The following is a 22,472-nucleotide window of genomic DNA, read 5'->3' on the forward strand; positions in this document are numbered from 1 at the left end:
CTTTGATTTTGTAATCTAATTACCGAGAGCGCGCTTGTATGTAATACATACACACTTCATGTGAATTAAAATCTATCGCTGGAAACCTATCTTGCGTTTTACTCAAAAGTAACTTCTCTTTACCTTCTCGACGAATCGTCATTTAGCTTCGTATGGATTGTAACGTACTTCCGACGGCAGTTTGTAACAGGTCGTAAAAGGATCGTAGCAGGCTTTCGTTGGCCCGTCCATTCTTTCTGTTGGCCCGTTTCCAACAAAATTCATTTTTATCGCGTCGTAGACGTGGGGTACGTGTCGAGTTAGCGCATCGGTGATGTCTGAGGACAGTCGCGAACTCATATAACTGAGCTAAGTTTCGCGGTGCGAGGTCCCGGCCACGGCGTGACTCGATTTCTCTCACGTCCGCGAAAATTGTTCTTCGGAAAATTTGTACCCTTTGGCCAGCCGCTCGGACGTGGGCTGAGCAAACGAGACACGGGGATATAACGTGTAATGTCAAACGGCACAGGGGATAACAAATAAATCAACGTAGCCGAACCGAGCAAAAGAAATCAATGAACGAACTTATCTTTAGGAATGACGGCTAAGATAACATGAAAATGAATCATAAATGTTTCCCTATACCTATTAGATAATGAAAAATCTCATTTTTCTCACTTTCCCTATTAGATAATGAAAAATATCACTTTTCACGTTACGAGAGCCGATTTATTATATTAAAATATAATTAAACATATCACAACATTATTGCAATTAAGTTAAACAAAATGTCAAATAAAACTATTTTGCTAACTTGCACAAAAAAAGGTAACAAAAGCTTTATATACATTCATTTGGTAATAATAACATACTAATAAAACTTGAATGTGGATGAATGCATAATTAATTAAATTGTTTTTCATGTATTGAAATGAAAATCCTAAATATCTTTAATAAATTAATAATGTCAGGTTGATTTCTGGAAAATAATTTAATGAATTATGCACCTCTATCTGCTCTTAATCTGTTATTAATTCGTTATTATCAAATACATTAAATTATATATTTTGTACAGGATTATATTAAAATGGAAATTGAATGAGCATTTATATACTTATTTAGTTATTAAAACAATTTGTTTATAAATTCTTCTATTCTCTTTATATATCGTGATAAATTAAAATCGACTGTAGTTACATATATAAAAATTACAGAAGCATGTGAAAACAAAAACACCTGAACTGTCTAATATTTAAAAACTTATAAAGATGAAACCGCTTTTAATATTTTATTACTGTTACTTTTAATAATGTAATAAAATATTAAAAGTGGCGGTTTTATTTTGATTATGGCTTTTTAAACCCAATATTAACCGATTTATGTGTTATTTATGTTTTCACATCTGTGTTTTCGCTTCTGTGATTTTCTTCTCCGTTTTCCCTCAATTATCGATCTCCAGCATTGGATGGTCAAATTCTAGACTGTGGTTTAAGTCAAGCTGAGGTTTCACGGACAAATTGTTTGCCACAACTCCAGAGTATCCCAATGTCTCGTATTCCATGGCGAAGGTGGTGAAGCTGGTGGTTAACTTTGCTTGTGCGTTAAGTTGAATTTCGGATATTAATTCAACTTTGTACAACATTTTACTCTTGATCATCTCGAATGTACGAAATAACTGTAGGCGGAGAATGAAGCATATATTAAATAAATTAAAGTATACTTTTTATTTATAAAGGACGTGTATGTATTAATTACATTTTGTAATTATCAAAGTTTCGAAAGTTAATACAAGTTTAATACTTTTCGTCTAATAATAACTATATCAGCGTTAAAGAGCTTGTACATAGTTTAGTATAATATCAACTTACTTAGAAATTAAACACAGCCGGATATATACCGCTATTATTATTAACTACGCTATATTACTGTGTATAATCACGACTAATTTATTGGCATTTTAACGTACTGTAAAAGGCTTTATTATTCTTGCGCTTTTGAAGATACGGACGCGTTCATTTATATTCCTCCTTTTTGAATAAACACTTATTTCGTATTCGTTGCACGTGAAGCGCGTCACATTCTCTTCTCTCGGAAGAAACTTGCTTCGGAAGATCTTCCGTTTACAACTTTCCAACTGCCGCGCGAAGCAACAACAAAGGGAAGAAAGATATTCTTTCCGCCCGTATGGAAGTCGCCCTTTTATTCTTCCCGTTTCGTTCACCCGCTTAGAATGTATCGAATATATCGCGGCAAATATCAAAGATTCACATACATTAAAATAGAAAATTTGTACGAAAATATTTGTATATTCACTGATATAATTTATAATTTTCATTTAGTGAGTGGATACAGAATCAGAGAGATTAAAAAAAACAAATATTAAAAATTTTTACCATATATATTACTATAATTTTTATAAATTATCTTTTAATCAAATGTAGTTTGAATATTTCAATTTTTACAAATCAAATGTATAATTCGTGAATTTTAGTACGTAGTGTCTATCTAATACGTACAGTATTAATGTTATAATTTCGAATTAATTTAAGATGGAAAATAATATTTTATGTAATAGGTATATGTGCTCAAAAAACATACACACGCGAAAATTGGAAACGAATTTTTGTCAAATTTACATATCATTTGCTGCATCCGAACGTGCAATGAGAGAAAAAAACGCAGTTGAAAAAAATACGGGAAGCACGATAAAAATAAAATTAAAATATCGAAATTACCTGCGTTTTCACAATGTACACACGGAAAAAATTCTCGTAGTTGCGTATACGGGGGATGGAAAGCGGATCGGAAGCGGAAATCTATCGTACGCGACGCACACGCGTATATAAACCTCGACGCGCATATCCGCGACTTTTCGTGCGTGACGTTTCTGCGAGGTCGCGTGACAAAATTGGACGGCGATGAATTCCCTGGTGGTATACGTCCCCGGATATTTCCGGCACGGCTGCTTCTGCACGAGCGGAGAGCGGAACAAGCCGGAGCAATTGGCATGCCACCCGTACCTCTCCGATATCGGCGGAAGACGTCGGCGAAACATCTGGGATCTGCCGGCGATAAGTAAAACGCCACTCGCAAGCGATTCGAGTCGCACGTTGCGCTCCGCTGCTTAATTTGGTGAGCAACATATATCTACATACACATTCTTTGTGTATTTCTTTTTCTTGTATTTAGATAAACATCATTTCTGTGATTCGAAATATTCAAAGCGAATATAAATTATTATTTTTATAGATTTTACATTTTTTCCCCTCTTTAATCATTTTCAGGTAAAATGCGATATTTTAATTTTTATAATAATATAACTTTTATTTTTATGTTTCTCTATTTTCCCGAATTTTTTATATCAATATATTAATTAAACATATTTTTTATCACGCGTATATATGTATTTCATAATCCAAAAATTCCAGATTTAGATAATCCAGAATATCTCTTTGAATTTGCAATCCCGACGGAACGTTAAACGAAAAAGTCGTCCGAAAATATTTGCCGTTTCTTTTGGAGCTGCGTTGTTGAAATGAATATACAGTAACAAGAAGTTAAATTATCCCAAGCTTTTTTACGTACGAGTCTGTAACATCGCAAAGCGACGTTACGTCAGCTAAAAAAAGCACGAATATTACTTTTTCGCAATGTTGGTCGGAAATGGTGGGTTTACGTTTTGATGAACATCTCGCGAGTCATCCTCAAGTTAAGCGAGCGTCGATTAATGGTGCCAGTACAGTGGGCACTTGATGACGAAATGCCGCGGATTAAATCGGCCGTGTGAAATTGAACGCGGAAGACGTCCAGCAGTCCGGGGCTGCTGTTAATTGCACGCGGTACCAGCACCCGGTCCGCCTGTAAATTATCTCTCAACGGACATTAAAAGCGGCCGCCTTGGGTGGCGGACGGCCGTGCAGCGAAAGCGAATCGCGATTGTGCGCGCAGGGGAGGTCCTGGGGAGGTCGATGTATCTTCCCGCCGTAATCCATCAATCCACTGACCGAAGACAATGGATAGATACGCCTCGCACATTAGCTCGCTCTGCCTCTGGCACTCCCTCTCTCCATTCTCGTGTATTAAAAGCGCCAGGGGGATGCTGATCCGATTTCCATCCTCGATCATCCGGCCGATGATGGCGCGCGGCAGTCATCATATACGGCGTATAATCCGTGAAAGACCTCCTCGTCCGCCCGCGTGCGACACTTCCAGAACATCCGCGAGCGGATTCTCCGTCAGTTGGATCCTCGGACAGCAATTTACGAATAAGATCCTCCTTCAACAGAAGGGACATGCCCGACGAGCGGCTGTCTTCCGACATCCGCGCGCGTCTCCAAGATCGCTCGCAGTCGTACCGTGTATATTATGTATGCAACATTGCAATTTGCATTGCCCCCGTATCGTCGAGCACGACCGAGCATCGGTACACCGGAGGCGCTCCTGCGAGCGAGAGGGTTGGGGGGGGGAGGAGGGGATGATACGAGGAGGACCGCTGCAGGAAGCGCAACCGGCGCGCGGCGCGCCTGCACCGGCGGCGGTTATGCGGCGACATCGACGTTACATTTTGTGTAAGCATTTGCATGCTTAACTCGCTATCTCCCCGCCTCTTATAACTCCGGGTCCTTCCCTCCTGCCCCTCCCCCTCCCTCCCCCCCGCCCCCGTCTGCAATCTACTACCTACCATTCCTTTCTAACCCCCATATCCCGACCTCTGTTCCTATCGTGCGCCGCTTCCTGATTCGGCGCCGCCTCACTCTTTAACGAGCCATTTTCTCGAATATGCTTCACCGGAGTTTCCGACCACCCCGAGCTACTAGTTAAAACTTTATCCCGCGGAGAGATATTCTTTCCCCGCTATTCCCCCCCCTCCCCCTCACCCTCCCTTGCCCTTCGCCCTCGGATGGAAGACCTTTAAGCCACCGTGCTCGCGAATAAACTCTCCCCCTTCCATCCCGCCTGCCCGAACGAGAATCGTGGAGATGCGGCCGATTACATGTACGTGACGTATATACTTCCGTTGTGATCGTTATGCTTCCGGCATGTCGCATCGACGGAGGGGATGAGGGAGGGGTATCGTGGTTTCACAAGCCATTCAAAGTTTGCCTTTAAAGTATTTTATTCTGTAACGCGCGTGCCGACCGCGTTTCCGGTAGATTACGCCCGCTGCAGCTCGCGCGGATGCGTAAAAGTCGTCCGCCGCGTTACTCACGGCCGAACGAGTCGGCGGCGCATCGGAGAACAAGTCTAATTTCTATGCGAGTACTCGAGCAAGTGCTACCTTCCTTCCCTTGAAATTGTGCAACCTTCGGAAATAAATTGCGACGAAAGCGATGTTAACATGAAACTTGGTCCGAGCGAGATTCGGCTGCGAACGGACGCGGTCATCTAAGAACACGATAAGGCTTTGTCGAAATATAAACTACTCTCTAAATTAATTTTTCTTATTAACTTGTTTTCACATTTTTTCAATATTATTCTAATTGTAAAACGAATAAAATTACGTGACATTTGTGCGCGTGAAATTTTAATATAATTGAAAAAAAAGAAAAGTGTGCAGTGATTTATTTATTTGATTTGTTAAAATCACATAATTTCAACTTCTCTCGTGAGTGATCAAAATTGGAAAAAGCAGTAATTGAAAATTAATTTTCATTTTCCAACCGAAACAAAAATAAATGTTATTTGTCTCGAACTTAGATTTAATATTTAAGTTTTACAAATTTCTGTTAATAAATCAATCATTCGAGAAAAAGTTAAATAATTTGTGTACCATATGACAGGCAATTAATGAGATCGCGCAGTTAATTAACTTGCGCGATTATGTGTTTCGAAGTATTTATCGAAGCAGATATATTTCTTGTGAGTAATTTATTTATTAAAGTAAATATATTTAAAATAAAATTAAAAAATTTATATGTGTTAAAATAAATAAATATATTTATGGCGGTGCTAGCCCACGTACAAAAATAAAATACATTAAAGATATTAATTTTGATCCTAAGATATTTCTAGAATTATTTCTCTTAAAATATCTTGATCTGCAATTGCTCTTTGTTTAAGTTGTTAAAAAAATTTCTTGATTCTTTGCAGTATTTTAGATAAAAAAGTAATGAAAAATTTTGATATATCTATTTTTTTTTTTACTGTATTCTAAGAGTATTTTTTTACTGTATTTTTAATAGTGGAGCTGCTAGAGTAAATTATGCATATATATGAAATCAGCACTTTTGATATTAATTTCTTACGAATGAATAGGAACAATAAATTCGCGACTACAACAATGAATTAACACTTAATTATGGCATATAGTCGATTTTTTTTTAATGATGAGAGTATAATTAGATTTACAGAGATTCTTCTTTTACCCTATTATAAGCAATCATCCCATCATTTTTTTCAATTTGCGTTTATGTTACAATACGCGATCATATACCACTTTTTGCGTAAGTCGTTTAAAATTCAAAAAGTGCGCGAAAATACAGATCGAAGCAACAGGTATATAGCGCCGTCGCCGCGAATAGCGCGTGAAGTTAGCCGCGTAATTTGTCCCGCTGCGCGCTCCGCCATCTTGCTAATTCGCGTGACGTCATAGTTGCCGAGCTGTCCGCACGGCTCGCAGCTTCGTGCTCTTTTTCGCATCGTTTTTTCGCTTCAATAAATCCGTGTGTGATTAATATCGAGAGGATGCCGCGAAAGGAACTGTGCGAACGTAGTCAATTGACGCTTAAGTGTGCGCGCGATTGCAATCGACTGTGTATTTCCGCGATTTCCGCGATCGAATGTCACGCAAGTATCATAACAGCGCGCGTCGCGGCAAACCGAGAAGTGAGAAACACGATATTCGGCGAGAAAGAGAGAGAGAGAGAGAGAGAATTCCTACTACGAAACACGTAAGGTTCGTATAACAAATATTTTGATACGATAACCGAGTCGTAGACCTTGGTTTGTTTTTGTGGCGCACAGCGCGCGTCGCTGCGTAAACAAGGTTAGCTGCCGCTGGCCGCCGCGCGTCGCGTCGTCATTCCGACCGAGACACTCGGCGCGGGCGGGTCAGCAGGTGGTTGTTTTACGCCGCTGAGTTAAGAAACAGAATATTCGTATTTTGAAAGATTCGTATAACATTTCGGTACAATAACAACCGCGGGGAGGCCTTGGCTTGTTTTCATAGCGCGCGTCGCTGCGTAAACAAGGTCAACCACCGCGCTATTCATCGAGCGGGCAGGTGGCCGTTTCGCGTCGCTGTCGCATTACTCCTGAATTCAGAAACGGAATATTCGTATTGCAAAACGTTAGGTTCGTTTAATATTTTAATAACGATAACAGCTGCAGGCATCTCGATTTGCTTTGCGATATATGTATAGCGCGCTGCGTAAGATTTTGCCACGCTATCATTGGTATATGTATAATAGAAATGCTCGAGCGGGCAGATAGTCATATCGTGCTGCTTGCATTGCTCCTCGAAACGCAATCGCGACGAGCCAGCCATAAATACTGAATAATTATATAGAGGTTGTTTCGAATTTCGAGCACGGGATGATACGCGAAATGAGATCGGATCGAATGCGAAGTTGGATAAAGAAAAGCGTTGCGCAAAATGTCACGCGATTGTTGCATTTCGGTTGTTCAGCGTATCTATTGATGCAATACATTTATATATATATACAGTATATATTTAATGTATATATATATAAATATATATATATATATACATATATTCAACCATTTGGTATAATTACTAAATATTATTAATATTTTGAAAAGTAAAATTAGCGTTTAATTTTTGTTATGTTAACTGAACATTCGATTTAAATTATTTTAATCTTTAATATAACTATTTAAGCTTGATTGTTAAATTATTGTAATGTTATTGTTATTTTTTTTTTCCAGTGATGTGTGCTGTGTGCAGTCTGTGCGGAATGAGGAAAGTCCTGAGAGGAAAGAGAAGAGGAGGAGAAAGAGAATGTCTTGGAGACATCGAACAACGGATCGAACAGCGAATTAATCATAGGGTGAGTAATTCATTATTTGTTGCGAAATTAATATTCAATTTATCTAACGGAATAGATAAATAATTCATATATCTATTATCTCGAAATAGATGGACTAGAGAACAAATGATAATACAGACATTTAATATGAATATGGAATATATCATTTTGATTTATTATGCGTATAAAAATATATACATGCGAATAAATTTAGAGCTTGATACATCATTAATCGACTTGGCCGATTTGTTAGCATTTTTGATGTAATAGTATTATTAATGGTGATTAATGTAGATTGCTCGAAATTCACTAGAATATACAATATTTAGGAACTGCATAATTTATAAATTCTGTAAATTCAATAATCATTTATTCTGATAACTGCAAGGTATAATATCTCGTGAGAGATTCTAGAGGTAAAGTTTCCTAGAAGTAAAGCCTCATGGAGAAGAAATGGTGGTGTCGGTATCTCTCTGATATGAGAAAAGCTCTCTGATAATGTAGGTAATATTAAGTTGCACGCGAAATCGTATTCGAAACGCGTTTCCTATGAAGTCGCGCGTAACATTGAAAGGCATTTCGGACGAGAGATAAAACGCTGCGTGTGTGCGCATTCATTCTCCATTATGGAATATAATTGACAAATTTTATCGTGCGAGGTAACGAGCGCATTCTCGACGAAGCGAGCCGTGAGAGAGAAAGAGATAGGTAGATAGAGAGAGAACGTAAAACAAGGAACGCACTCCTGTGACATTCCTCTTGTGCTCGTTTATTCAAACGAAATAGAGCAGCTCGCAAAACCAGGTCGCGAATTGAGAGCAATAAGAGGACAACGCGAAAATCCATATCGTCTTTCTTTGTATGACACTACATGTCGACAAGATGTCGTAAAGATAATATGCGGTCAAGAGAACGATCGGATCTTGAATAAATTAGCATTTAATGACATGGATTTCTTGTGACTTTTTAATTATTTCCAACCATTGCGACGGGATTGAAAATTTCTCACAATAATACGAATATCAATTGACATACGATATTAAGTTACTTTTCATTATTAGATACAAATTGTTATATATTCTTGAGTTTTATTTTCAATAAGCTTACAGCAGATCGATATGATAACACAATTATCATTGGAAAATAATTCAGTCAGATTTACACAATCTAGAACTTTCACATATTTCTTATATGTGAAATTCAATATTAAAATGAATATAATACACTTTAATAAATAAATAATAATTGATTAAAAATCGATTTATTGAAAACTTGTAATATTTATTTTGTTTTTGATTAATAATGGTTACAAATAATATCATAAACAAGTAATACTACATAATTTTTTTCTATATTAAAAAATGATTAATGTAGTAAGCGTCATTCTCTTGAAGGAGTGTCATTCTTGACAAGTACGATAGCAGGAGAGAGGCGGGTGAGAAAAACAGAATCGGTTTAATCTATCTTGTTGCATAATTACAAAATAATTAGCATAAATTTTAAAGTTAAGAAACGGAACTGAATTTGTAGTGGTTTAAGCGATATGCATCGGCAAATCTGTCACTTAGTCTTAAGAAGTTTAAGCCTGATTATCGATAAATCCGTCATCCCCGACTGCGATAGCTTAAATATAGGGAACAATTATTTTTTATCGTTTTAGAATTTTTTTTATTTTAACAGTTATTTTAGTTTTTAATTTATTTTATATGCTTCAAGAAACTACGATAGCGCCTCTGCAATCATTATTTTCCGCGATCACGCGAATATCTTTCGATGTGCGATCTTGATACTCTTAAACGATGCTGCGTCAACGAGTCGCGATCCTCTCGATGGCCGGAAATCGACGTCCGAATGAGTATTGATTTGAATATTAACGCCACGGCATCGAGAGAGCAACTCTTCGTTTTGTCTTAGACTCGAGATTCGAATACACGGGGGAGAGGGAAATGGGTGATAGGGCGGACAGAATGCGGACGGATGCGGTGAGAGAGAATCGCGAATCTAGGAGGCGGTGGGTGTGCTCGGCGCTCCGAGCGAGGCAAAGAGAATCGAATGTCTGCAGGGATCTGGGATAGGTACTCTCAATCGGAATCTATTTACCAGATACTTAAGTGGACTCGAACTACCGTCCAGGATTAAATTGACCTGCAACCAGCTCTTGCTACAACCCTTCCAGCTTCGCGCTCTTCGTGCGCGGTTCCATCTGTGTTTCTGTGCGTTCCTCTCGCTTCTTCCTGAGCTTTTTGCTCTCATTCTCTCGTTCTCTTTCTATATATATATATATATATATATATATATGTCTCTCTGTTTCGCTCTGATTCTTTTCGTGCTTTCCCCTGTATCTCTTTTCCTCTCTCGTATTTCCATCAGCGTTCGAATTTTTCACATTTTCCCCGAGCTGATCCCGCCTGGCGCATAGTACCGACGATTCGATTGACGATCTTTGAGAGAGATCACTCTCTCGTGGATCCCATTGATCGTACCAACCGCGACAGTGTGCCCATTACGGGCGCTGCTGTTACCGCACATAAATACAGGAGTATCATGCAAATTTTTCGCCATCGGACCGCTTCTTTGTCGCTTCCTTTCTCGCTCGCCGCACAGTACATTGGCTGCAATAAGTGGCGACAGCCCTCGGATTTACGATAGCCACAGAGCAACCGTGGCAAACTCTCCATTAGGTTTTGCATACCTTCGCTTAAACCCCGCGATATTTCGCGAGGTGTCACCTAGAACAAAATTTATATAAATGTAAATATCCGTGTATCGTTTTACGAATTTTTTTTACGGAAATTTATGGAAATTTCGAGTATCGATTAATAACACTGAAAACTAACAAGTTGAAGCATATTTCCTTCACTTAAATTTAGCACTTAATCGACATTTTTACGTCAATTATCTTTACAATTTTGAATAAATTACAAAATGGAGAAATAAAATCTCCAAAATTCTGATTTTTGTGTGTTAATAAATTTATAAATAATAATCGCAAGGCGAATGTATTTAATATGTTAGTTTCTAAATAAATATTCTGTCTTGTAGACGAGAACTGTAAAAGTGAGTGGCTGGATATACATTAATACACTGTAATAATCGGTCTTTAATGCATCGTTATTTTGTCATACGATTATCGGGTAGCGCGATAGAAGGTTGCGACGAGCTATTACTCAGGCGATATTCGATTACCGGTTTAGCGGTAGTTTTATGTCGTGTTAATGCACACCGGATTTGCCATTGTAATACCGCGAATACCGCGCTTTACTACCACGCATGTATCGAAAATGAGTGAACGCTAAATCCGTTCTGTAGCAGTACACATAATGCTGTAAAATTGAATTTCGATTGAATTCAACATTTGTTAGTATCTCATGTGTCGTAAATACGCGAGAATAATTGGAAAACTATGATCATCTCTTCAGCTCTTTTAACTATTTTGTTTGTGTCATTTAGGTGTTTATTTCCACAAGAGATCTCTCAAATGTAAGTGATGTACGGAATTGTTTTGATAATTATTTGATACTTTTTCACGCTTTGGAGTGTAAAAAATAATATCTCAAACATTACAATATAATATGAAAAAATCTGCTTTTATTTCTGATATTTTTTCAGCGAAATTTGCGATAATACGCCGATTGCTGTTTTTCTTGTTTAACAAAAATGGCGAAAATGAGGTATTAAGATCTGAATGCAATTTACGCGATAAAACAGCAAAGCGATTCTAAACGACATACGTACAAGATAACGTAAATATCGAGAATTTCAAGCTTGCGTAATTAACATGAAATTCGCGGAATAAAATTTGGAAAATTCGGATAGAGAGACCGGCTCTCGTAAATCTCCCAAGAGACTGAACGAGGAGGTAGGATGAAAGATCCCATGTCTCAAATAACATCCCGAAGATAGGGAGGGGCATCGAATAATTTCACTATGGCAGCGGCGGAGGGGCGGGCGGGTCGGCTGCCTTGGGGAGAATGGAAACGAGTTGGGGAAGAGTTCGTCGTTGGACTTAGCTGAAAAGTAGAGTGCTTTCTGTAATTATAGCAAAGTGAGCTGCAAACCTAAAGTCGCAAACAAAGTTGCACATTCTGACAGAAATTCTCGGCCTTAATTAACGTTCTAATTACCGGTCGCGGGAGTTTTTAATTAATAATACCGCATACACAAAAGAGGACAGTTATTATCATTATTTGTATGGCCGTACAATTTCTTAAGCTGGGACAGCGTTCGATCGTTTTTTTTAATCGAGTAAAACTACAGTACGTTAGTAATATTATAACACTTTGTTGTTCTTTTAAGTTCTAATTATCGATGTGACGTAAAACAATTTAAAGTTGGAGATTTAAATTCTGTGGATACGTGTTACGCAATTACGTCATCCGTTCAATCGTCGAAATTCTCTCTGTAAAAAGTCTGGTATTTGCGGGATCTTTTAGTTCTGCACGGATTCACGCGTGTTCTGACAAATCTGCTTTTGACCGATCATGCAGGCAAACGCGAAGAGAGGAAGAGAAAGAGAGAGAGAGAAAGAGAGAGAGACAGCGGGGGAATTTAGGTCGCGCTGTATTGTGGTAAAACAGAATATCATCGTTCGACACAAGCTTAATTGGCGTAATTGAATGATTCATCGGGAAAAATCAACATTCAACACTTTGGGCTTGGTCCGAAACTAGCCCGGGCGCCGCTGTTTGCACACAAGAAAGCGGCCAATTTCTCGGGCCAGTTTCCACTCGCCACGCCGCAGGGAACAAATTACGACGCGAGCGCGCGATTTCGCACAGAGAATCCGCACTACCAATTGACAGATCAAACAAATCTTGTCGACACTCGTCAACAGACGTAGTATCAACTGTCCCAATTGAATGTAGAACGCTCGGTATGAACGGTATACGCGCTTCGCGAATAATTTTGAACGCGCCGGGAAGTAGTAACTTTAGAACTTGTATTGTCTTTCGCGGAGTTCGACGGCAACGGCGGATTTCTGCATTTCACGGTATATAAAAGCAAATAACTAAATTTCAGATCGCTAATACTACGTCAAAGGTAGAACTAATTTACCGCAGTAACTTCGTAGCAACTGAGGAAGCCCTATAAATATTCTCATTCGTGCATTAATATTCAGGGCAAACATATTGAGAGTAAAGAACATCCTTGTTCTCTGTAACGTGTCGCGAAAGCTTTGGTTAAAATTCCGTTTACACGTGTATGGCTTACCGCTGCGTTGTATTTTATAATTGCGCGTAAATTCCATAAATAATGTGAGACTAATTCTTTTTCTAAAATTTTATTTAAAAAAAATTGATACTACTGCAGAATAATTGTGAGATATTGTTTTTTTTGTACTAAATTGAAGCGAGACGAGAGAAATAAATCAGATTTGATCAGAAATAAAACCGATGAATAAACATCAGTTTATTTTGATATTCTTAAATATTCGTAAATTGAAACTAGCTTACTCGCCTTTCGAATTTTTCGACCGCAGTTCCAATTTAACGACTTAATCCGTAACGGACATTTAATGTAGCGAATGTGCAGCGAATGTAGGAGGAAATTGGAGTAATTCGAAAAGTGTCTCTGATTATGAGCTCTGTCGATGTAATTTATGTAAAGCGACTTCTAACTTCGCAGCAGCTTCTATTTATTTTACGAAAACGAGTTTGAGTATCAAAATTCAATTAACGCGCGTCCTTGATAAGCGGCTTGATTAAATGAAGCCTCGGTCACGTCGTGTAATTTATAAATGCGATGCACACTTTGCCGAAGTGAATAGAGACAACGTGAACTTTCCATCTACTTAAATATTATGGTTTCTTCTTTCGTGAAAGTGTTTCTTATCATTAACCAGTCGGTGAAAGGCGTCTGCTATTCATGCGTGCATCTGACAAGTTTGTGCAGTCCTTTCTCTCTCTCTCTCTCTCTTATTTATGTGTAGGTATAGTTTCTTATTTATATATCTTCATCTTTTGCCACTGCACTCATTATTTTTAACCTCATTTTATTCTATTGAATGTTGTGTTACTTGAGGGATGTCACATTAACGTGATCTATTTAATTTTAAAAATTAATGTACGCTTTATAGGATGACACATTTTCATCTTTTTACACGATGTTTGTCGATTATTTATTAGGTAAATAATAAATAGGAGTATCTATTAAGAGACTCTATAAAACGAACATTTTAATAAATTGTACTTCAATAAGTTGATTTTTTTTAATTGACACTACTAAGAAAGTGCATAATTAAAACTGCATAATTAACTCCGAAAGTGTCTTGTTTGGTTATTAAAAGCTGAGCTAGAAATTGAACTAGATTATTTTAGTTGGCACTTGATACAGTTTATTTTGATGTAGAAATTTGATATAGTTTAATTTGATATAGGAAGAGAAATCTTATTTTTAAAACTCGTTTAATTATCAAGATATTCGATATTGAATATTACAATATTAATTTTAGATATGTGTGACGTTTTTACATATAAATTGCAGGTCGTTTTATGAATGTTTAATGATAAATTAAATTGGCAAATTTAACATGTATTATTAAATTTCATGTATTATCAAACTTGCACCTTAATATATCTTTTCCTGATATAATAAAAAAAATATATCCAAGATGTAAGGGAAATGTAACGAAATTCTTCGTGCCAATATTTTTTCGGGGCCGATGTATGTTCGTAAATCGCGAGTGAGGGAGAGTGCGCCGTTACGTGCAAAAACGAACTCGACGACAAAGTTTTTCGGTGGTATCGTAAAAGACGTCGCGCGCGGACACTTTTACGATCTACCGGTGTGGTAAAAGCCGCAGTGTCGGCGATAAAAAAATTGTCACCGCGGTAGTTTGTAATGTGCATTCCGCTGGCTTGTGCTCACTTTGGAGAAATCTTACGATGATGAACAATACGCTGTGATAAAACGACTGTAAAGTCCGTATCAGACTACACATTGGAGATTAGAATTCAACCGACGGAAACAAAACGGAGATTAAAATTAAAATTGTCTAATCTGTCAAATTCTAATCTTCAATTCGCAATTCTCAATTTTTAAATCTTCAATGCGTAGTCTAATACATTTAGGGAATAACTTTTTTTGGAGTTACCGCGTCATTTATATTATTAATCTTTAGTGTACAGCTTAGTACACGATGATTTTCCGATTTTTTTACAAACGATGGTTTTTTCGTATCTGGATTAATTTTATCACTTTTACAAGTATACAAAGTATACAAAAATTATTAAGTGATTCTTACATATACTTTAACTTTAGAAAATATTTGTCAGTTTGTGTATTACAAAAATTGTATATAGATGTTATTACTAATTACAGCTGACACGAATGATCTAATCGTGTGTACTAATCATGGAAATTTAACGGTAATTAATCTCGCAAACCCGCATAGAGTATTCGAATAAATTGCGCACACAGGCATTGAAATGCCCATCGAGTAATGATGGCGATCTATCGTATTTGAAGCGAGAAATGGAAATATCATGTAACGGGATGATATCATTCGACTAATTGATCAAGATGTATCTCGTGGCTGTTGGAGGGGACTCGGCGATGTTGGTACTTAAGCGGAATTTATGAACTCTCCTCGTAAGTTCGGTGTGTCCTAATGAAATTACCTGAGAGAGCCAACGCGATTAATGGTAAAAAATTTACTCTATTGCGGACGAACATTAATACTTCTTCTAAAAATAGTTTCTTTTTCTAAATTGCGGATAGAGCGTGTTAATTACGTTTAATAACACAACGAGAATTAATGAAAGCTTGAGTATTTTTTATAACTTGAGTGCAGTTTGAATATTTTTAATATAAGTGATACCGATTAATTTTATATTTTACTTTTTTTACATCAATACTCCGACACTAATTGCACTGTCCTTGATGTAAGCTAGAACATCTGATTGTACTGCAAGCCCAATTCATGCTGTTTTAGTAGTGGTAAAAGGCGAGGAGCGATGTTGAAAACCACAATCGCCGCGGATAAGTAAATGCAAGGAAGGACTCGAATACACTTCTAAATGGAATCCACGCAATCTTCTTGCTCTTTTCCTCTTTGTTTCCGAGGCTTATTTACCGGAACGCCGTTGAGGCTGCAGAAATGGAGAACTCACTCTCTAACTTTGCAGCTTTTCCGCCCCACCCGCGATACTCCAGTGCTTATGTCCGTTTCCAGTCGCTTATTATAGAGCTTAATGATTGAATATTGTTGGATTGCATAAAAAATGTTAAGTTTGTTTTTCGAGATTGAACGTTGCATTTTTTTTCTATGAACAATGAGAATCATGTTGTGATTGATAATTAGTTATTCTTATAATTTTAACAATACTTAATGTATAGTAATTTCATATAATTAATTAATTTGAACGTACGACAACAACGATAAAAATATCTTTAAGATTCAACATTTTATTATGTTTTAATATATTTATATATTATGAAAATAATTATAGATTTATATAAAAAAACACAAAAGTTCCCGAAAATTAGAGTAGATCGTCATTCATTACTTTAAAATAGTACTTTATTACTAAATATTAATTAAAAAAATTAAAATCAAAAAATTAAAATTAAAAAAATCAGAAAGATATCAAATATTATTTATTTTTAATTTTGGTGTAGACAAAAAAGTCAGCGAAGAAATGGGAAGCATAAGCGTGGTGCCAAAATCAGGGGAACATAGTTTGGTACAGGCGGATACATGGCAAAATAAACTTCGCTATAACGGTTATAGCCATTGCTGTTCGTCGACGTGTTAAATATGAGCAAAAGTCACGGCATCGTTATCATGTATATGCAAATTTGCTCAGTAAAATAGACGAGCAAGACGTAACGGCCAACATCCGGCCTCTTTTCTCTCTCTCTCTCTCTCTCTCTCTCTCTTCCCTCTCGTATATTGCCGCATCTGAATACACATCCGCAGTCTCTCTACTCGCTCGGCACGGCACTCGTGCGATTTAGCTCCATTTGTTTCCATTTGGAGATCCGTGTAGCTTCTATTTTCCCGATACACCGGATGCATTTCGCCCGGCATTGATTTTCTACGTTGGCCCGTTGATTATTGATCTTCCTTCTTCTCACGCTCATCGCTCGCCTCGTTTCTCGTGCCTCTCGTTACAGCATCCGCTCCCTCGTTCTCTTCCGTGCTGAAATTCCGTACAATCAAATTAGATCTCGAAATACAGTATAGTTGGCGAGAATCGGTGCCCGGATGTTCGGCTCCGACCGCGGACGGCGGTAAATCAGTCAACGCGGTCAGAAAAATTCGGAGTAACGGCTCACGGAACTTACATTTTTGTCCGCCGCTGTACGAGCGAAGCTCATGCGGCGATCGAGAAAGCCCCGAGACGTCTGAGCACGCTCGAGTGACACTAAAGTCGGATCGTAACGTACGGTCGAGTTTAAATGCCCAGCAAAAGGTTGGGGTAGACAATAAAATAAATCTAAGTAAATTATAGAGGGTGGTTTACTAACTTCGGAAGAGCCGTAACGGTAAAACATGTGATCAGGGAACTGACTAGGGGAAGTTTGGTTTATTAAGCGCACACTTAGGTCTCATACGCTTGATAAAAAGTTTATATCTGAGCGAACAATGAGAAAATATATTTAGACAATAAATACATTTATAATATATAAATGCATACGATAAATATACGTATCGTTTTCTGGACTACGTCTTTGGAAATTTAAACTTTTAGAGACAGAACAATATCGTTGATTTCGCTTCTTCTATCAAAACTCTTGAACTATTATAGTATATAAACTATTATAGTTAAAAAGATATATCTCATGAAGGCGAATTTTCTGTGTCTATCGCTATTTTTAATATTAGCATCACGATTTATTCGTCGCAGTAGGGAAAATTAGATAAACTATTATAAATAAGATCGACACAGCGGGTCTATTATGGTTCTCGGTAATTGATGAAAATTGAACAAAAGTGAGCTAAAATATTTATAATTTCATTGATCACCGCCTAATGAATTTGCTTTTGTAATTTTCATCAATTTTCGAGTAATAAGCTTCCCGATGAGAATAATTTGGGGTCGAAATTTATACATTCTTATGTCGAATGTATCTTTTCTGTTTATCCGTCACGTTGGATGAATTTTTCGATAGTTTACGTTTCTGCGAGTATGTTGAACGCGTTATCTTGGTTGCATATTTTCGTGTTATTTTTAGACACGAATAAGTGTGGCAGAGTAATATTATCGGTACGACCTTGTAGCCCGGTGCGACACGTGCGGCGAGCAGTCTCTTGGTGGTCGGCCATGCATGCGATTAGGGTATAAACATGATGCCCGGATATTGACATTCTAGACGTGCATGGTGCAAAAGCATCTTTTTTAGGAGTGAAGAATATAACGGGGAAGGCGACGCGTTTTATCTCTATCATCACAGTCGTGTAACTTCTTTCGGAGTGCAAATTAATTGCTCTTCATAAAGAGCCTTTTTCTTTAACTGCTTGGAGCTTAATGTACTCGTAACAAATTTTTCCTTGATCCAATTTACCATTTTCGTCTTTCCCTTTTCTCCTCGTTGCTGTACGTTAAAAAAATCTTTTATGTAATGCAGTTAAGAACTTAGAAGCGCATGTTAAATATAGTCGCGTAAAAGAAACGAGTTTTCGCCCGCGGTCGCGTAGCGTTTAATGCCGCGCGGGGAAATTTGCGCGACCCCCGAACGCGAATTTCTTGCGCACACGCCAGTGTCTGCCGCTATTTCGATGAGCTTGCACAGCTCTCTCGTACAGCGGAAGCGTATAATTATGGTTGCGCATATACATTATGGGCGACTCAATCACATTCATTTCATCTCCATGATTGCGTGATACCTCATAGCGATAATAACAACCGTGCATACGATCAAAGGCGTGATATACGAGTTATATCCGTTGTACACGAAGATACGTCGCGTCGGTGCGCTGTATATATATGTATATATTGCGGCGGGACACACACTTATTTCATGACTAACGTACTTGTCATACTGTAAGAACGTCCACCGTACCGTACGATGCGACTGTATTGCAGTTCCGGACTAGGTCACGCGGTATGACATGAATTATACATATCGGATTATACAGAACATTATAGGAGGTTTCATAAATTTATCATTTTATATAAGATTGATAAGTCACCGGAGGACACCGACCGAGAATAATAAAATTATATTTGATGAATTATTTATTCTTTTGCGTATAGTTCATGTTTTTTTAATTATGGGAAGAGCGAGAGGAGGCTGAAAGTATAGCGTAGTACATTATAGAGTGTATTGCAGCAGTGAAGATGAGAAAAGATCACGCTGATGCACGCAATTAAAGGTGGCAGAGTAAAAGATAATTATAAGAATCATTTACTCGATGCGATAAGATGAAGAAAATAGATTAAAATAGATTTTACGCGCGTAGTCCGAATAATCTGTAAAACTTTATGATATTTAACAATCTTCTCGTATTATGAGAAGTAATAATGTCACGACGCGTGTCGTGGGAATATATGCGATCTGCGCAGATAAAAATGCGGACCAATACTCTCCTATGTTCGCACATAATGCGCGCAATCTGGCACGCGCATTGACACTGCACTCAAATCAAGCGGAAGGTTTGAGCATGCAAATTCGCGCATTCTGTGATCGAAAAGGCGCGAAGAATTCGCGAGGTAAGATCCCGCTCCAACATGCGCAGGGTGGGGAAGGGGGATGTAAATCGTGCCTCGCACTCTCTCTCCGGATATCCTTCGATTTCCATCGAATATAAATCGCGTATCTAAGCGATAGTTTCGTACACTTGACGAACGGCCGTGTTATGTGCGTGTCGCGATATCGAAATAGCCGCAGAAACGAATCTCGGCTGAACGTGGCAAAAATGATTGACTCTCAAGATGCGACATTTGGGGTCCAATTTGAAAAAAATTGATATATGTCGTAGAAACAATAATTTGCTGAATAGCATTCTTTTTAATTTATTTTTTAGCATTATTTTCGATTTATTCGATTTTTATCCATTACGATGTTACAAAAGAATTTCAGAGTTTAATTCAATACAATTTTTCTTCAAGCAATTAGTGAAAAAAAATTAACGGGAAAACAACGTTATCTTAAAAAACCAGCAGATCGTGTTACGTTCTAGACAAATATCTCGAACGAAACTGAATTCATTGGTAACCTCTGCAATATCATTGTCGCGATATCCATATAGCCTGCAGTTTGTCACTTAAAAGAGTTTTTATTTTCTCCTCCGGGAATTCAACTTGCAGACTGTCAGCGGACGCGCGTTCGTTCTTTTCCTTGATCACTCCGGGCGACGTGATGAGGAACCCGGAGAGAAAGTTATTTGATCCTTTCGCGATTCTGCTCGTAAACAAAGAAGAAACGCACCCCGGCCTGTACGTAGCAGCGAGGGGTCTGGGGGAAGTGTGGGGGTCTTGTTCATTCCGCCTTTGTGGCGCACTTAGTTTGTAGATTCTGAGGAAGGGAGTGACCTGAATATTTTTTACATGATAGAAAAGGCAAGCTGAAAACAAACAGTAAAGTAAACCCATTAAAATAAATATATGGGGCATAAAGTTTTCTGCGCGTCGCAAATAAGCGAGTGGTAGGATAGAGCTTCGCGAGAGCATCGCGGGGAAGTTAAATTGCTAGATTTCGGAATTTTAGAATTGAAAAATGTTACAGAAAGAGTCTTCCGGTTGTCCGCACTTATATATCTTATATCCTTTTAAATCAAAATGTATGTTACCGTCTTTTGTCTCTTTTCCTCTCTCGCACATGCTTTCTTCTTATTTCTTAGTTATCTCGTATCTCGATTTCCGCCGATGTTATTGGTAATACGTTGATACTTCTTATTGTCTTTTTACGGTCAGCTGCTTTTTCGCGTTGACGTCGCGTTGCCTTGATATCGGGAGGCAACCGACGGCGACGGCGACGACGACGACGACGATGTCATATGTTCGGGTTAGCTTATTCCGCTTCTCACCCTCCGTCCGTTTCGCTCGAGCTCATTTAATAGATCTGCTCCGTGTAGATCCGCGTCATCAACTTCCCGTCGACCCTATACACACGGCTCTTCACGTCTTCTTCAAGACTTCTGTCTCGGTGATGAAGCGCCGCACGGGAAAGTTATCTGATCTCTTCTGAGACTCTTGTTGCAAACTAACGATTCGCAAAATGTATCGCGCCGGTGGAAGTAAGTCTCTCCCCCCTCCTGCCCCCTTCCCCCCACCCCTCTTACTCCCTCCCTCTCCCCCAAGAAAGCAGTTTTCTCGCAAAGAAAGCGACGCTTCTGCTCGTTTATCATTCGCCTTATCTTGTAATGGATACTTTTACTACTGCCGCAATTTACCGCGGGCAATTTAAAATATTTTATGAATCTATCCACACTTTCGGTATTATCCTGCTGCTATACTTCGATGATTCCGATTAAAGTAAACGGAATTGATAAATGTTTCTATATATCTAAACTTTGAACGTAACTCATCTGTTTTCGCGCTCTTCGCGCGCATTTTAAGTACCGCGCTCGTACAATTTCTCTCCCGCGATTAAATGCGAGGCGAGAAATGTGTGAAGATAACACGCGTGCATTTCTGCGCGAAATTGCTGTTCCTTATTTCTGAGTAACGTCTTCGTTAGCATTCGTGTTGCGATGCGACTACGATGGCCGAGGAAGCTTCAACAGCGTGGATCTTCTTTAATCAACGCATAATTATTGCATAATTTCGGACCCCGGGAAACTCTCTCTCTCTCTCTCTCTCTCTCTCTCTCTCGCGGATATACCTTCCCTGTTGTAGAAGGACTCATAAATCAACCACCTAGAGTTCTAAATGTAGAAATTTATGGGAACAACAGAGAGGAAAATGCGTTATGAAAATGCGCCACGATCGCTAACGTATTACACGCAAGAAACTGCTGACATCAATAAAGCATAATTTTCATCCAAATTCTACACGTTTTACAATTAATTTAGTACAATTTATATACCATCAGATGCAAGTGATATTTTATTAAAAATACGTATTGTATTATATAATTAAAAAAAAATTTTAATTTAATAGAGAAAGCTGATTTTTTAAATTACAATTTATTTTCATTCTTTGTGCATTTAATTTCAATTGTATTAAAAATCGTTCAGCAATCGCGCGATAAATGTCGTCAAGTTTGACCGGTATTCTTTACACACGCTTTCTAAGTTCCTAGGATATGATAGTTTTGGAAAAGTTTTAGAATCTTTTGAAGATTGTAGGTACGTAGATGGATCGATTGTGTGAAGTGCGTGTTCTACAGGCAGCAATGTATACTCTGAAAGATAACGGCAGTAGTTTCCTCCGCGTTGTTGCCTCAATTACTTTGTTATTGTGACGTGAATTTATTCTACCATTACTTATTTTTATTTAAGAGAAACTAGAAATTTTTAGTTTAAGTTTTCGATACATTTTACAATAAACATTTGTTTTTAAAATATATAGGAGAGTATTAATAATTTACGCGAGAATTCCGATTTCTATCAAGCTT

At 38.0% G+C, this 22,472-nt stretch overlaps 2 protein-coding genes across 3 annotated transcripts in view; one reads left to right on the forward strand and one right to left on the reverse strand.

The window, feature by feature from the left end:
* The first annotated feature begins 6,573 nt into the window (after positions 1-6,573).
* LOC105453867 (hemicentin-2-like) overlaps positions 6,574-22,472 on the forward strand; it is a 120,598-nt gene continuing 104,699 nt past the window's right edge. Inside the window, exons 1-2 of the mRNA XM_011696135.1 lie at positions 6,574-6,874; positions 7,867-7,988. The gene's annotated coding sequence lies outside the window, so the exon portion shown is untranslated. The remainder of the gene's footprint in view (positions 6,875-7,866; positions 7,989-22,472) is intronic.
* LOC105453868 lies at positions 16,456-21,093 on the reverse strand. 2 transcript variants are annotated; one of them, XR_974924.1, is made up of 2 exons: positions 20,704-21,093; positions 16,456-17,110 (listed from the first exon to the last, which is right to left on the reverse strand). XR_974924.1 is itself a non-coding variant. In XM_011696137.1 (2 exons), exons 1-2 carry the CDS (start codon positions 20,732-20,734, stop codon positions 20,141-20,143), a joined length of 369 nt encoding a protein of 122 aa, XP_011694439.1. In that variant the 5' UTR covers positions 20,735-21,093; the 3' UTR covers positions 20,010-20,140. The 2 variants fall into 2 exon arrangements, 1 of the variants encoding a protein (XP_011694439.1); XM_011696137.1 differs by lacking the exon at positions 16,456-17,110 and adding an exon at positions 20,010-20,478.

Source organism: Wasmannia auropunctata, unplaced genomic scaffold, assembly GCF_000956235.1.
Source record: "Wasmannia auropunctata unplaced genomic scaffold, wasmannia.A_1.0 LD335994.1, whole genome shotgun sequence".
In the NCBI taxonomy this organism is placed as follows: domain Eukaryota; kingdom Metazoa; phylum Arthropoda; class Insecta; order Hymenoptera; family Formicidae; genus Wasmannia; species Wasmannia auropunctata.

Coding starts and splice junctions, on each gene's coding strand:
- LOC105453868 (XM_011696137.1), bottom strand. CDS start 20,734: ATGTGCGAGAGAGGAAAAGAGACAAAAGACG. Junction 20,479..20,703: donor AGGAAAAGAGACAAAAGACG/GTAACATACATT, acceptor GTTTGTTTTCAG/CTTGCCTTTTCTATCATGTA.